This window comes from Rhinoraja longicauda, chromosome 27, assembly GCF_053455715.1.
Source record: "Rhinoraja longicauda isolate Sanriku21f chromosome 27, sRhiLon1.1, whole genome shotgun sequence".
Classification (NCBI taxonomy): domain Eukaryota; kingdom Metazoa; phylum Chordata; class Chondrichthyes; order Rajiformes; family Arhynchobatidae; genus Rhinoraja; species Rhinoraja longicauda.
In genome coordinates this window covers 193,895-209,747 of record NC_135979.1, presented here as the reverse complement: position 1 = coordinate 209,747, position 15,853 = coordinate 193,895, and the positions used below count along the sequence as shown (strand labels likewise).

General features: G+C 49.9%; 1 protein-coding gene across 1 annotated transcript in view; it reads right to left on the bottom strand.

Annotated features, from left to right (window-relative positions):
- Positions 1-4,953: 4,953 nt before the first annotated feature.
- LOC144606611 (uncharacterized) overlaps positions 4,954-15,853 on the bottom strand; it is a 73,986-nt gene continuing 63,086 nt past the window's right edge. Inside the window, exons 4-8 of the mRNA XM_078422882.1 lie at positions 15,075-15,219; positions 14,856-14,981; positions 11,585-14,086; positions 10,010-11,161; positions 4,954-8,015 (exon numbers count right to left, since the gene is read on the bottom strand). Of these exons, the coding sequence (XP_078279008.1) occupies positions 7,972-8,015; positions 10,010-11,161; positions 11,585-14,086; positions 14,856-14,981; positions 15,075-15,219 (3,969 nt within the window). The 3' untranslated portion in view covers positions 4,954-7,971. The remainder of the gene's footprint in view (positions 8,016-10,009; positions 11,162-11,584; positions 14,087-14,855; positions 14,982-15,074; positions 15,220-15,853) is intronic.

The following is a 15,853-nucleotide window of genomic DNA, read 5'->3' as shown; positions in this document are numbered from 1 at the left end:
TTGGTGACTGGAGACGCATGTTGGTGACTGGAGACGCATGTTGGTGACTGGAGACGCATGTTGGTGACTGGAGACGCATGTTAGTGACTGGAGACGCATGTTGGTGACTGGAGACGCATGTTGGTGACTGGAGATGCATGTTGGTGACTGGAGACGCATGTTGGTGACTGGAGACGCATGTTGGTGACTGGAGACGCATGTTGGTGACTGGAGACGCATGTTGGTGACTGGAGACGCATGTTGGTGACTGGAGACCCATGTTGGGTCAGACAGGAGACGCATGTTGGTGACTGGAGACACATGTTGGTGACTAGAGACACATGTTGGTGACTAGAGACACATGTTGGTGACTGGAGACACATGTTGGGCCAGACGGGACAGGCTGAGTAAAAGTCTCGACCCGAAACGTCACCCACTCCTTTCCCCGCTGAGTTTCTCCAGCTCTTTGTGTCTATTCGGTTTAAACCAGAATCTGCAGTTCCTTCCTGCACACTGGATAGGTTTGGATACATGTGTAAATGAATATGTTTTGACGTGTACCTTTGGGCCAAAGGGCTTGTTTAGAAACAGGCCCTTCAGCCCACCTAGCCTATGCCAACCAAGCGGCATTCTGCGTTAATCTGCATTTTATGAGTGAACAAAAATCTCCTCAGCATCTTCACATTCCATTCCAGTCACCTCTGATCCACCTCAATCCAGCAAACATCTCTTGGTGTTCACAATCTTTGCTTAACCTGAATGATGTGATCTTGCTGCAACTTTACTTATTTTGTGCGGCAGGGATACCAAAGGGTTAAAATGAAGAGCTGAATTATAACTGGAGATGTGGTGTACCCCATTAAAAAGTGATTTCATTCTGAAAAAGCCAGTCTCTGGTCTTGAGATGTGGGTGTTCCTTTGGTTCACTGAGTTTACATTGGAGATCCCCGATACTTTGCGAGCGTGGATCTTTATCACGTGTTGATGAGTTTGTATGTCCATTACCACCTCCCACAACCTTCTCCCCCCACCCCCACACACTGCAGTGATCATAGAACATCAGTACAAGGAGCAAAATTTCCAGAGCCTCTGTCTAGACCATGCACTCATCCTAGTCAATGTAACAAAGGCGGAAGGGGTTAGTGAACATTCTTGCAGTAAGTGTTCCACTCCTGCCACCCCCTCCCAAGCCGAGTAACAGGAGAGGAACACAAACAAGTTTCCTGCTTAACGATGCTTAAGAAAATTAAAATCGAAAGTACTTAGCTGATAGTAAAATTGCCCTCAAAAGTAAACATTGTATTCTTGCTGCAAAAATACATATAGAAAATTAACCAGACTCAATAAAACATTTCTCTCAACATAAAGTATGCATCTGATAAATGACAATAATTGCAGGTTTTCTAAATGCCTTCACTTGCCCTGACCTTGACATAGCCTTGAAGTTGGGGAGTGAGAGGACGAGCTGGCTCGGTTCGCAACTACCTAAAACGCTTTCCCCACGAGAATGGCCATTTATTTCCCCATGTTAAAGTAATGGAGGTACCAGTCTCGTTGTACCCCTGTACAATGACAATAAAGATATATTGTATTGTATTGTGTTGTCAGATCTGATGTGAACTATCTCAGTGTAGACTGAGACAGCAACCACTTCAAGGGCAGAGGTGGTGAAGAGTTTACAAGATGTGCTTAGAAATGTTGTGAATGTTTCTGGTCCAACAAGGAAGGAGATAGTGCTTATAACATCACAACACTTCAGTTCGACATAGAAAGGAGGAGTAATGCAAAGCAAAAATAATTAACTGGAGACTAAAAATAATTAACAATTTCACTGAGATGGAATTGGATCTAGTCCCAGTAACTCAAACCAAAAATTAACTGCAAAACTGCAACTGGGACAGACTTTGTTCAGTAGGAGAGCCTTTTGGGAATAATGTTTTATGATAGTTATGAGTAATAAGTCTTGACTTCGGGGAAAAGTTGGCAAATTACAACATTATTAGGCAGAAGATAGGGAGAGTAAATTGGGAACAGCTGTTATTGGGTAAGTCCACATGTGGGAATCATTTAAAGGCCAGTCGATCAAAGTTCAGGACCGGCATGTTCGAGGAGGGAGGAGGGATAAAGATGGCAAAGTAAAACAACCTTGAATGACTAAAGAGGTTGTCAAAGAGACAGAAAGTGCAAGTATCTCAGGAGAAAAAGAAACATCCTTTTTCTCCAGAAAAGCTGCCTGACCTGCTGAGTTACTCCAGCACATTCTGTCATCTTTGGTATAAACCAGCATTTGTGGTTCTTTATTGCTACAATGATGTCAATTTGGTCGTAAATGTAAAGGAAGCACATGCAAGGTTTAGGAAGATAAAAATCTGTCAGGGCTTTTGTGGAATATAAAGCAAATAGGAAATAACTTGACCAGGCAATTGGGAGAGTCAGAAGGGGCAAGTTGGATTAAAGAGATTCAAGGCCATCAATAACCAGATCTGAACAACATTTAAGGCAGAGATTGACAGATTCTTGATTAGTATGGGTGTCAGGTTTATGGGGGAAAAGGCAGCAGAATGGGGTTAAGAAGAAAAAATAGAGCGGCCTTGACTGAATGGTGGAGAAGACTTGAATGGCTGAATGGCATGATTCTGCTCCGCCATCCTAAGAACAAGTTGATAACTTCCAAGAAATGATCCTCTCCTAAAGGTAGAGCCTACCTCTGTGATAGTTAATGATCTACCTCTTGCCCAGAGATCACCATCAACGTCCTGGGACCGCCATCGACCAGAAACCCACCGTAACCCTGCGGCTCTAAAGGCAGTCAGTGCCTGCAACAGGTGGCTCTGCTTCCGACAGCCCAAAGCCCAGAGGTGCAAAGACAGCCCAGAACAACCAGGCTCCACAAACATGGAAGGGAATAGTCCAGAAATTGAGAGCAATATTGGATTTCTGATCAGTTGTTTATGTTCATTCACTCTGTCACTGATGCCTCTAGTTTTTCCTCATTGTGTTTCTCAGGAATACCTACGTAGATACATTATGCTCTCAGACATGTAGATATCATGCTCAGGCATGTAGATGGCATGCTCAGACATGTAGATATCATGCTCTCAGACATGTAGATATCATGCTCTCAGACATGTAGATATGCTCTCAGGCATGTAGATATCACACTTTCAGGCATGTAGATATGCTCTCAGACATGTAGATATGTTCTCAGGCATGTAGATGGCATGCTCTCAGGCATGTAGATGCCATGCTCTCAGGCATGTAGACATCATGCTCTCAGACATGTAGATATCATGCTCTCAGACATGTAAATAAGTCATGCTCTCAGATAAGTTCATGTAGAAACCTGGAAAACGTTCCGAAGTTCACAATTGAAGCAATTTGTTCTAACTTACTCAGGTGTTAAATTAATTGGAGCACAGGATTGACTCAGACGGCTGGCATTTTTGGAGTGTGGTGCAGTAACTCGAACATTCAGGAGTGAAGGAGATTACAGAAAGTGATGGACACTGCCCGGTCCAACACAGGTACTGACCTCCCCAAAGGATCTATAGGAGGCACTGCCTTAGAAAGGCAGCCAGCATCAGAGACCCACACCACCCTGGCCACGCTCTCATCTTGCTGCCACCTTGGGGAAGAAGGTACAGGAGCTTGAAAACCGTGACCTCCAGGTTCAAGAACCGCTTCTTCCCAGCAACCATTAGGCTCATGGACACTGCACAACACTATCCGATGAGCTATGGACTGTCCAGTTGCACTCAGAACTTTCTGCTTTGTTTTTGCACTAGTATTGGAGTTATTAGTTTATTGAATTTTTGTTTATGACATATCTTTATGTGTATTGTGTTGGGCTGTGCTGCTGCTGCTGCTGCTGCTGCTGCTGCTGGCAAGCATTTCATTGTTCCGTTGTTGATACATATGACAATTAAACACTCTCGTCTTTTGACTCAAATTTAATTCCTCAGTGCAGACACATTAAAGTGAGACAGGTTGGAAACTCATTTGCTAATTTATTAACAGTAGAGAAATATATATATTATGTCATTGCACTAGTAATATTTTCCTAAAAATATTTGAAAATCAGTTTATACCCTTAAGTGATTGTTTAAGGCCACAGCCCACTTTAATTGCCAGCTAGGCTGGATCTAAAATGCAATATCAAATATACAATGTGCAGAAAATCCTTATTCCTTTGCATTCATACTGCAGTTATGATTCATTAAATTGGCAGTAGAGACGATAAGGGAGAGGAATGAGGGAGCTGGGTAACAGGGAACAAACCAGAGAATGTGATTGGAAAGTTGTGGTCATGGTGGAAACACTCACTCGCAAGGAGTATGTCCCAATGTTCACTAATTGCATTAACATTGAGATTGACACGGTCACAAGTCCTGAACACCTTCCTGCTGGTGAAAGACAGGGCAGCAAAGGCCACTCTCTCTGGTTTGCCCCGGTCAACAGTATTGCCACCTGACCTCCCTTTGGAGGCCAAGGTGCAATTAGGCAATGCTTGGGAGGGAACACCAGTCCTGGTCTCTTTGGCATGAAATATACCAGCTCACTCAACCCTTTTGGGAAGGTTAATCCGAACTGCAACCATCGGGATAGTGCAGAGGGTGGAACAAAGCATCAAGTGGTTCTCAATAGTACATTAGAACAGAGTCCCACGGAACCTGCCCTCTAATACTGGTTGCAGCAGGAAGCAAGGACCACATCCGTACAAAGCTTCTAAACCTGGACAGAGTCCTTCTATTATGAACCCAGCATGGGTTCAGGAAGGTCTGAACCATTCACAACCCATGATCCTTGCCCCTTGCCACAGCAGAATTGTGTCAGGAATCAGGTTCACAAGTCACTGCAAGATGAAGGTTTGGGGAGTGATGAAACATTCATGCATCTGTTGCCCCAGCAACACCTCCCTCCCACACCCCTGCACTCCCTCTCTCCCACCCACACCCCTTATGCACTCCCCTCCCTCTGGCACAATCATGTTGACTCTTTGGCCTGTAAACAATTTGGAAATACTGGCCTGTGGTCATTTGGCATCTGCTGTTTGACCTCCCACCACTCCCACCACACGAAAGGCTTTTAGATCGAAGAAAATAAACGTTTTATTTAAATATTAATTTATGTAAGCCAAATATTGCCTCAAATCATTTGCACTCACACTTCTGAAAGTGCACTTTGGAAAGAATTTTCAAACGATGTTGATGCCACTGTTGTGTTTGAGGGCCCTGTAAGGGCCAATTATCAAAGTTAGTTTCTTTGACTTTTCTCAGCACTTGAAATTAAATTTAATGTGCCAAAAGCAAAATAATTTGCATTTTCTATGTGAAAATAGCCAGCTTAGCAATTTACAACAATGCATCCCCATTATTTACTGACAGTTGAGCCCTGATAGGTTTATAGTTCCCAGAGATGAAGCCACCATTTACTGACAGTTCTACGGCTAAAACAGACAAAGTTGTAACAAGTCCTATTCTACGGAAATTAATGATGTATGAGATGAAATTTGGCAGTGAGCAAATGTTAATTGTGTTAAGTATTAAAATCTACGCAATTGTTAATGTTTCAGGATTCCAATGAACATTTTGATTTGCAATAAACAGTGAAAGCGATATACAGATCTTGCATTCCGACAATGAACGGGCTGAACTTAGAGGATTCGCATTTTATTTTGCGAGGGTGAATACCAATTATTGAAGGATTTAAGAACTATTGAGCAACGTCTAAACGAGTCCAGTCCGCCAGGTGAGATACCAACACTCACGGAAGGGGTAAGTCATGTTCAGACTAAGGTACCTCCTCTAACATTTAACATAAAGTAATTCAGAACCAGACAAGTCGTGTAGTCAGGGTAACAGAGTTATTTGGATTCTTTAACTTTCTCAGTGTTGTCACCAGATCTTTAGCTGGTAATCTCCATGCAATCCACTCACCAGTCTTGAGCATAACTGAGAGGTTCAGTCAAGGCAGATTCTGGCTACCACAAGGTACCAATTTCACATTTGCCAGAAAATGGTAGAACATTGTGTTTCTCCTGGGAAGAGGTAGAAAGAGAGAAGTTTGAAAATTCTGATGCAGCAAAGGAGATCAGGAACCATCTACTCTGAAAGAAGAGTAAAGGATTTCTGTTCTGATCTCCTGCTAAAGAGGCAACCACAGAGTGTCGAGCAACAAGGCATGTCTGTGACAATCAGGAAAAGCTCATCCATTTTTGAAAAGACCTTGATCAAACAATGCAGATGTAACATCAGGAACGCCATCTAATCTTCACTTCCTGATTCCAATCAAGGCAAAGGCAATTGCTACTCTAACTGTGCAAAGTGTCTATATTTCAGGAAGACAAGGTCATTGCTAAAAGCAAGAATCTTAAGATCAGGATTAAATGCTTGGTCCAATTTATCAGAGTTTGGTCAGACAGACAGCGGTACAGTTGCTTTGCAATTCTCTGCTGAGATTGGTGAGGAAAAGCTGGCAGAGCAATTGTTCCATCCAGGGACAGATGCAAGAACCATGCAGAGATACAGCAGTGGAATGGGTATCTCCTAGTGAGGGTTCCTGTTAAACTGCCTGTGACAGCTTTCAGGTAGTGTCAACTCACCTGTATTTGGTCAAATAAGAATTAGTTCATTTACAACTCAAATAATGTAGCATAATAGCAGCAAAAACAGAGCCCCTCACACAGCCAGTACCAAGGGCCAGTTCAACATTGTGCTCTCTTAGAAATCACAGCCCTCAGCTCTGTTCCACTGTTTACAGCCAGGCATTGATCTCATGCAAGGATACAGAGTGCTGGAGTAACTCAGTGGGCCAACCAGCATCTCTGGAGAACACGGATAGGTGACGTTTCACAGAGTGCTGGAGTAACTCAGCGGGTCAGGCAGCATCTGTGGAGAACATGGAAAGGTGACGTTTCACAGAGTGCTGGAGTAACTCAGCGGGTCAGGCAGCATCTGTGGAGAACATGGATAGGTGACGTTTCGGGTCGAGATGCAACTGGTAATAATCCAGTGATGATTATTCAGCACCTTTCATTCACTGGTTCGCCGATCACCTGAGGACATCTGTTCAGTTGACTTCTCCAGGTGAGGGAATGGTCATCTTGGATCTCCAGGTGCTGGCTGCAAGTTGTCAGGTTTAATATCAATCAGCTGCTGCAGGTGGTGCCCAATCACCCACTGACCACTCCACTGGCCGCACCACCCTCCCTGAATGTGCTGCCACTCACCGCAAGGCACAGCACCATCAGATAAAGGCATAATGGCTGGTGGAAGGATCGACGGAGGAACTGACCAGCAGTTTGTGAAGGCTGTGACAGTGCATAGCTTGTTGGCTGAGGCTCCCTGCCTCTCCTAGACTGATCCACAGACTGGTCAGACTCTCCAGGACTGGGCCATGGAACCCTGGTCACCGACCCCTGGTCTAAACAGAAGAGCTTTGCTGTTTGACAGAATCTTTTGTTTGATTTCGGGTGACTAACAATCTTTCTGCATAAGTTAAGAAAGAAAATACATTTCTAAATCATGTTGATTTGCAGATAAATTAAACCCAACCCCCTCTCTTGACATAAGTGTGCTTCCTTCTGATTTTGTAAAACCTTTGATTGGTTGATTAGGCAAGGCAATAATATTCTCAGCTGCAACTCTCTCAGACACTCTGTACTCTGTACATCAGCTGAAGTTGAAGCCCACACCAGGGACATCCAACCACAGGGGCTTGACAATTGCACAATGCAGAACCAAGAGGTGTTGCTTCCATCGCTCAAAGCCGTTCGACAGTTTCTCCAGCAAACTCATTGCTTCACAGAGCGTATCACTACTATACAAAGTCAAAGGTGCAGCAAACATTCTTATTTTTGCATAAAAAGGCTATTATTTTTCAGCAATAAGACTTTTCTGAGAATTGTTTCTTTGGATTGTGTGGTCCCCTCCACCAGGGAAGTTATCTTTGACCAGTAGCGCAGCAATATCCTGAGGATTGGCGTTGAGTTCTTCAGTCCTCCCGGCACACCTGCCCATTCCCAGTCTTCAGTTTCCCTAAAGATAAGGAACAAAAAGCTGAAAGTGATGGATATTCAACACGTTGAATGCAATCGCCCCTCCACAACTGCACAGCATGGAAACAGGCCCTTTGGCCCAACTCGATCATGCTGACCAACATGCCCCATCTAAGCCAGTCTAATTTGCCCTTGTTTGGCCCATATTCCTGTAAACCTTTCCTATCCATGTACCTGTCTAAGTGTCCTTTAAATGTTATTTTACCTGCCTCAACTACTACCTCTTCTGACGGCTCATTCCACAAACCCAACTCTCTCTGTGAAGAGGATGTTGCTGGTCAGGTTGCTATTAAATCTTTCTCCTCTGCTGCCAACATTTCAGTTCATCTCTCCCTTCAAAAACATTTTGTCTAAATCTTGTTTTGACAATATGTGGGTGTCAAAGATTACAGGGAGAAGGTAGGAGAATGGGATTGAGAGGGAAAAATAGATCAGCCATGATTGAATGGAGTAGTAGACTCGATGGGCCAAATGGCCTAATTCTGCACCTATTAATGAACAATTTCAGTGCAGCTTAATTGAAAGAGCAAATAGAAACGTGTTTTGTAGGTGATCACGGACACAAAGTGCTGGAGTAACTCAGTGGGTCAGGCAACATCTCTGGAGAACATGGATTGGTGACGTTTCACAGAGTGCTGGAGTAACTCAGTGGGTCAGGCAACATCTCTGGAGAACATGGATAGGTGACGTTTCAGAGTGCTGGAGTAACTCAGTGGGTCAGGCAACATCTCTGGAGAACATGGATAGGTGACGTTTCAGAGTGCTGGAGTAACTCAGTGGGTCAAGCAACATCTCTGGAGAAAAGGAATAGGGGATGTTTCGGGTCGAGACCCTTCTTCAGCTTCATCGTAGCCAGTGGTGAGAGAGAGAGACGGAGGAATGTACATATCCAGTGGAGATTACTGGCCATCAACTGGAATAGGAAACCCTGCAAAGCTCTTCACTGTACCTCAGTACACATGACACTCATAAACCAATACCACCGGCCACCATTCACCAGGGTAGGCATGTTCATAGATTTCTAATGTTCTGTGTTGTTTGGGGGTTATTTCTAGGAGCACGCTGTGTGAAGGTTCCTGTATCTCCCTCTGCAGAGAATCCACTTCCATCCTTGTTTCAGGAACTACACGTGGATCTGCCAGGAAGTTTGCAATCACACCTATATTTGCTTTTAACTTTTATCAGACAGGTTGCCACAGAGAACAGGAGTATACGGAGGTTCAGACCAGCATGGCTGCAGGGCAGGTCTGTTTGTGCCAACACACTTGGAGTAACCATGGTTACTGAACAACAGTAACCTAGCAGGTTGCAAATTCAGCTTTGCAAGAGGAATTAAAATATTCTGGCTGCTAATGGCTGCTTTATATTCTAACCTCCCTGAACATTTTGTTGCAAATTACTGCTTTGGAAGAGAAGTAAACAGTATAAGCCAGCGTAGTTTTATTGCCCTAACATCACATTAGGAGAACAAAACCCCCCAGAGTCAGGAGTGATGGCATCTGCAGTTCCCCATCACTGTGCAGCTGATGATGATGGGTTTTTAAAGTTACCTTCACCGTGGGATCAGAAACGGCAGGCAAAGAGATATGGTTGATGTTGGAGCAACAGGTAGAGACAGGAAGAGAGCATTCTTTACTTCTCCTCTGTGTAAGTTACTGTCCACAGCATACCACAGCATACCTAGCCTCGCCAATGTATTATGCAAAAATACTTAGAAATTGCTTCACCGCACCTGGTGATGCCAATTAATGCAGTTAATCTGAGCGAACAGGAAAGTGCTGGAGGAATTCAGTGGGTCGGGCAGTGTCTGTGGAGGGAATGGACGTGGCGTTACTACTCCCTCCAGACCATCTCCCAGCTCCACACCAACTCACCAGTTCACCAACTCACCACCTGAACAGATCAACCCCTGTCATGGCCTTTCCCCTGACAACCACTAGCCTCTCCCTGCTGTCCCTCTGCCTGGCCAAGTACCTTTCTCCTCCTGGTCTCCGTTGGCCTCGTGTCGTGGCGGTGCGGGTTCCTGTGCGTTGGGAAGCTCGGTACCGCTGCCCGAGGTGGAGCGTAGTCGCTGGGCGGTGGGCAGGAAGGAAGGCTTCTTGGCCACAGGCGGTGGAACCCTGCCTGCCTTCCTCAGGGCCTCGGGGGCTGCTTTACCCGACAGGCCAGGCCAGCCCTTGGAGGCCATTCGACCGGACACGGAGCTGAGCTCGGCCATCAGGTTCCTCTTGGCCTCAGCCTCAGCCTCTGGTGACCGTGGGCTCTCGAACATCAGCTTCTTGGGGCCAACGTTCTTGGAGAAGATGAAGCTGGCGGTGGAGGCCGGGGACTTGAGTGGGGTCTCCTCCTCGGCCTGTTTCAGCAGGACGTTTCCCTGAGCGTTGGGGCTGAGGGGCGGGGTCCTCAGCTGGAGGGGGGCCGTGGGATTGGGCCCGGGGTCAGTGGCGGACAGGCGCTGGGACAGGGACTTGCGAACGGGTTTGCTGGGAGCGGCCGTGCTGCCCTTGGCTGGCGGCGTAGCCTGGCTCAGGCCATGGGGTCCCGGTCTGGGGTCCGCCTCGGTGGTGATGCTGCCCTTGACCGGTGGTCTGGGGTCCGGAATGGCCACTGCCGACCGGTTCATCTGTTCAGAGCGCAGCCGCACCATCTGCAGCAGGGAGGGGGCTACAAGTGGTGACCCCCCCTCTCCATCAGCACCCCCACTCCCGGCAGACGGCGGCCCGCCCCAGCCCCCGCCACTAACAGCGGGCGGGGGGAGTGTGGAGGGTGGGCGGGGGGACACTGTACCCCCCAGAGGCTGACTGGCTGCCTGTGTCTTTGGCTGAGGTTGCTTGGTGGCTGGGGATGGACGTGGCACGAGGGGGGGTGGGGATGAGGGGAGGCTTACCTTGGGCAGCGGGGAGGGAGGGAGGGGCGAGGGACCGAGGGGTGGTCGTGGTGTGGAGGTGGGGGCAGGGGGGGGGGTGGGGGCGGGGTGGGGAGTGGGGGAAGTAGGGAGTGGGGTAGGGGCGGTGAGGGGAGTGGGGGTAGTTAGGGGAGTGGGAGCAGGGAGGGGGGTGGGGGCAGGGTGGGGAGTGGGGGAAGTGTAGGGGGCAGGGCAGAGGGTGAGGGCAGAGAGGGTTGGGGCTGAAAGGGGGGCAGGGGTAGTTAGGGGAGTGGGAACAGGGAGGGGAGCGGGAAGTGGGGTGGGAGCAGGGAGGGGGGTGGCGGCTGGGAGGGGAGCGGGGGTGGGGTTGGGGAGGGGGGTGGGGGCTGGGAGGGGAGTGGGGGCAGGGAGAGGGGTGGGGGTAGTTAGGGGAGTGGGAGCGGGGAGGGGGGTGGGGGCTGGGAGAGGGGTAGGGGTGGGGCTGGGGAGGGGGGCAGGGGTAGTTAGAGGAGTGGGAGCAGAGAGGGGGGTGGGGGCTGGGAGAGGGGTGGGGGCTGGGATAGGGGTGGGGAGGGGGGTGGGGGCTGGGAGAGGAGTGGGGAGGGGGGTGGGGGCTGGGAGAGGGGTGGGGAGGGGGGTGGGGGCTGGGAGAGGGGTGGGGGTGGGGAGGGGGGCAGGGGTAGTTAGGTGAGTGGGGACAGGCTCAAGTTGCCCATCTGCCCCAGGATTCTCTGGACAGCCCCGTCCTTCTGCATCTTCCAGCAGGGGGGGCGGTGGAGGGGGGAACAGAAACTCTGCCTCTAGTGGTGCAGAAGCCTCAGACCCCCCCGCTGTTGGGGGCAGCCCCCCTGGTGCCAGGCCAGAGGGGGGAGGGGGGGGAGGGGGCCAGTCAGTGGGTGGGTCCGGCCCCCATGAAGACCGAGCAGTCAAGGGGGATGGAGGAGGGGGCTGGCCGGTGGCTGGCCTCTGTGGTGGAGGAGGTGGGTGATGAGCCGGGGGTGGGGACGGTGAAGGAGAGGCTCGCTCCACCTGGTGTAGGATCGCACTGTGCTGCAGCTGTGTGGTCGCGGCAGAGACAGATGTGGCCCCAGAGACAGGTGTGGCCCCGGCGACAGGTGTGGCCCCGGGGACAGGTGTGGCCCCGGGGACAGGTGTGGCCCCGGGGACAGGTGTGGCCCCAGAAGCAGGTTTGTTCTCCGAGCCAATGGGCAACGAGTCTGAAGCCAACAAGGGTGGACCAATGACTGCCGGGGTTGGAGTAGATGAGGTGACCAATACGGTCGCAGTGGTTGGAGACGTGACCAATGGGGTTGGAGCAGGTGTGGGGGTGACCAATGGGGTTGGAGCAGGTGTGGGGGTGACCGATGGGGTTGGAGCAGGTGTGGGGGTGACCGATGGGGTTGGAGCAGGTGTGGGGGTGACCGATGGGGTTGGAGCAGGTGTGGGGGTGACCAATGGGGTTGGGGCAGGTGTGGGGGTGACCGATGGGGTTGGGGCAGGTGTGGGGGTGACCGATGGGGTTGGAGCAGGTGTGGGGGTGACCGATGGGGTTGGAGCAGGTGTGGGGGTGACCGATGGGGTTGGAGCAGGTGTGGGGGTGACCGATGGGGTTGGAGCAGGTGTGGGGGTGACCGATGGGGTTGGAGCAGGTGTGGGGGTGACCGATGGGGTTGGAGCAGGTGTGGGGGTAGAGGCGTGGGGAGAGTGGTGGGGAGGAACTCTATGCACTGGGATGTTGAAGAGGAAGGAAGGTCTCTTTGTGGGAGGTAACGGGGCTGGCCCTGGTGGGGGAGGTGGGATTCTCTCTGGTCCCCAGCGATACAACACTGCAGCGGGGATCTTTGAACGTTGTGCATTTGGAGGGGGTGGAGCCGGTGAGGAAGGAGGCGGAGGGATGTCAAACAGATTGGCGTATCGTGAGGTAGGAGAGGCTGAGGATGTGGAGGGAGCGGTTTCTGGGCCATGGAGGGACCAGGACCTCTGTGGTGCTCTGGGCTCGGACCTTCCAGTCGGCGATGGCAGAGGCTCGAGGGTGGTCACAGTAGGCGGGCTTCCACTCGGACCCGGGTGGACACTTGTTTGGGCTGTTTGCTCAGGTTGATCGTGTGAAGGCTGTGGGTTTAAGTTATTTGGTGACTGAAGGATGTTCCCGTTGGATATTGTCCGTGTTCCATCATCGGTCGGCACCAGCTTATGACTGAGGGCAGGATCTGCATGGGTGCAAGGTTGGAAGCTTTGATGATCTCCCAGCCATGCAGGATTGTGCTCCTGGACCTCACCCTGCTGCAAGGAATGCATTCTCTGTGGAGGTGCAGGGGGCTTACGCATTTTTCTGACTGACAGGCTTCTGGTGACGGACTGTTCACTGATTATGCTCTGCGTGTCTGATGCATCAACAATACTGCATGTGCTTTGAGCAGGAGAGAGTGCCTGGCCACCATAACCATTGCTGCTGGCCTCAGTGGGTTGAGAGTTCTGGTTCTGGTGTGCAGAGCAAGCACTCACCCATCTGCTGGTACTGGCTCGATGATTCAGAGGTGAAGCTGTTAAGTTATGATCAGCTTTCTCACCACCTTCTTCCTTGAAATGATTATTTAATGGCGTTTCGGTGTTACCCTGCGATGAGATTGTGGAATTGTTGGATACGATGGTTTCCGACGACTGGGAATGACTCCAGGCATCACTGGAAGCGTAATCCCTGGCATCGTAGGTGTGTATGGAGATGGAGCGAGAGATGGCAGGGGAGGGAGTGGACAACACGCCACTGTTACTGAGTCTACGCAGACTGTTCTGACTGGTGTTGATCATCACCACGTCCACAGCCGGAGGCAGGATGGCGTTGGGAATGATCTTGGATAAATACGTTGCCTGAGGTGACATGGACATGACCGGACTTTGCAGCTGTTCACTCGGCGATTTTGGAGCCGCCAATGACTTTGGTCTGTTGGAAGAGTTGATCAGTGCCCAGTTGAGTTGGTAATTAAGTCCTAAGGTGTTTCGAGAGTTATTGTCCCCCTGTGAAGGGTCAGTAAAAGTTACGGATCGCAAGGAGCTTCTGGCCCGCAAATGGGAGAGGTTATTAAAACAATAGTTCTCATCGTCCCTGGACACCGAGACCACGCCAGCATTGTCTGTGACCGCGTCTGTTCCAGCCGTCTTCGAAGGGCGGGACCCTTTCCCAAGACCTGTGTTGGGACCAGAAACAACATCATTAAAACCCCCTGGTGCAGATTGATTTGTTGGAGTCACTGAGTCATGGAGGACCAAGGCAGGCCCTTCGTCCCACCACATCCATACTGACCATTAATCTATCTGTACTAATCCAATTTACCCACATTAAACCCATGGCCTTGTATACCTTGGTCTGAAGTGCTTCAAAGGTCAGAGAGAATCTGCCTCCTCAGCCTCCTCTCCCCTGTTCAAACCATCCTCCTCGATCCTCTCCCAATCTCCTACCACCCAACTAAACCACTGCCACTTTGCCTTAAAACCTCACCTTGGCAGAAAGATCCTTCCTGTCCACCGCATAACTTTATGCACCTCCATCGGGTCACCGTAACTCCGGGCCAAATAACCCAGCCTATCCAGTTTCTCCTCTTACTGAAATGCTCCAATCCAGGCACCATCCTTGTGGAGACACAAGAAAGTGCAAATGCTGGAAACTTGAGCAAAACACAAAGTGCTGGAAGAACTCAGCAAGTCGTCAGCATCTGTGGAGAGAATGGATGCTGCCTGCCCGGCTGATTTTCTTCCAACACTTTATCCCCACTCTCCTGGCCCTGGTAACAACACTCGCTCTCTGTACTGCAGCACCCTCTCCACACATCTGCATCCATTTCACAGAGACGTTCACAAAGTATCACAGTGTAAGGTACAGTGTAAGGGGCTTGGGCTCGCTGGGCTGAAGGGCCTGTTTCCGTGCTGTATCTGTAAACGAAGAGTCAGTGCACAAACCCAGTTCCTGTTGCACGTGTAGGGGGAGACCCATGATCGTCGTTCTCCGAATTCGTTTCTCTTTCAGTTTTGGACCTTTAAAGGATGATTGAGTCTTCTGATGTTCTTGTGGTTTAAATTTTATTCCTGCGTTATTTAAAACAAAAGTTCAGAAACGATTCACTTTTAAAGAATGAACAGGGCCGCTGGACGCGTGGACTCTGCTGGCTGTGTACTTACCGGCTGAGCTGACCGACGGCTGAATTCCCACAGCAGTCTTTCGGATTTTATCGGGAGTGGGTGGTGGAAGGGATCGTGTCTTTGTCCACACTTCGTCGCCAGGCTCACCTGTTCCGGAGTTTGGGAGCAGGAGCAGTTCTTCTTCCTGTCGCCACACACAACAAATCACACTGGCGACATCTCCAGGCCAAATCCAACCTCAACATTATTTCTACTTCTGCTGAGCAGTGCCATGGCACAGTGGGTAGTGCTGCTGTCCCACGCCTCAGATCAATCCAGACACCTGTGACCAGCACATCACCTGTCCATATACACAAGGATCTGGAGTAACTCAGCGGTCAGGCAGCATCTCTGGAGGGAAGGAATGGGTGACGTTTCGGGTTGGGGCCCTTCTTCAGACGTCACCTGTCCATTCCCTCCACGGACGCCGTCTGACCCTGACTTCCTCCAGCACTTTGTGTTTGAACTAATCGTCCTGCCTCGTCGGTCCCCCCCAACCTCCCTCTGTCCGTGAAGCCCGATTGCCCTCCTGTTGAGCAAATCCTGGGGGTTTCCAGTGGCGTTCGCTGCCCTTGCGGTAAAGCAAGTGACAGGAAGGGGACGAGAGGCTTCCCCCCCACGAGGTGCTGGCCCCTCGCCCCGTGTCGAGTGGAGGTGCCACTGCCACCTCATCCACCTAATACCTTAACCAGGAGGTTGTGGACATTTAAACAATTCACAGGTGGATTTCCCACAATAGTTCTTTTAAATCTGCAAATATGTTTTTGCAGAAGAGAATG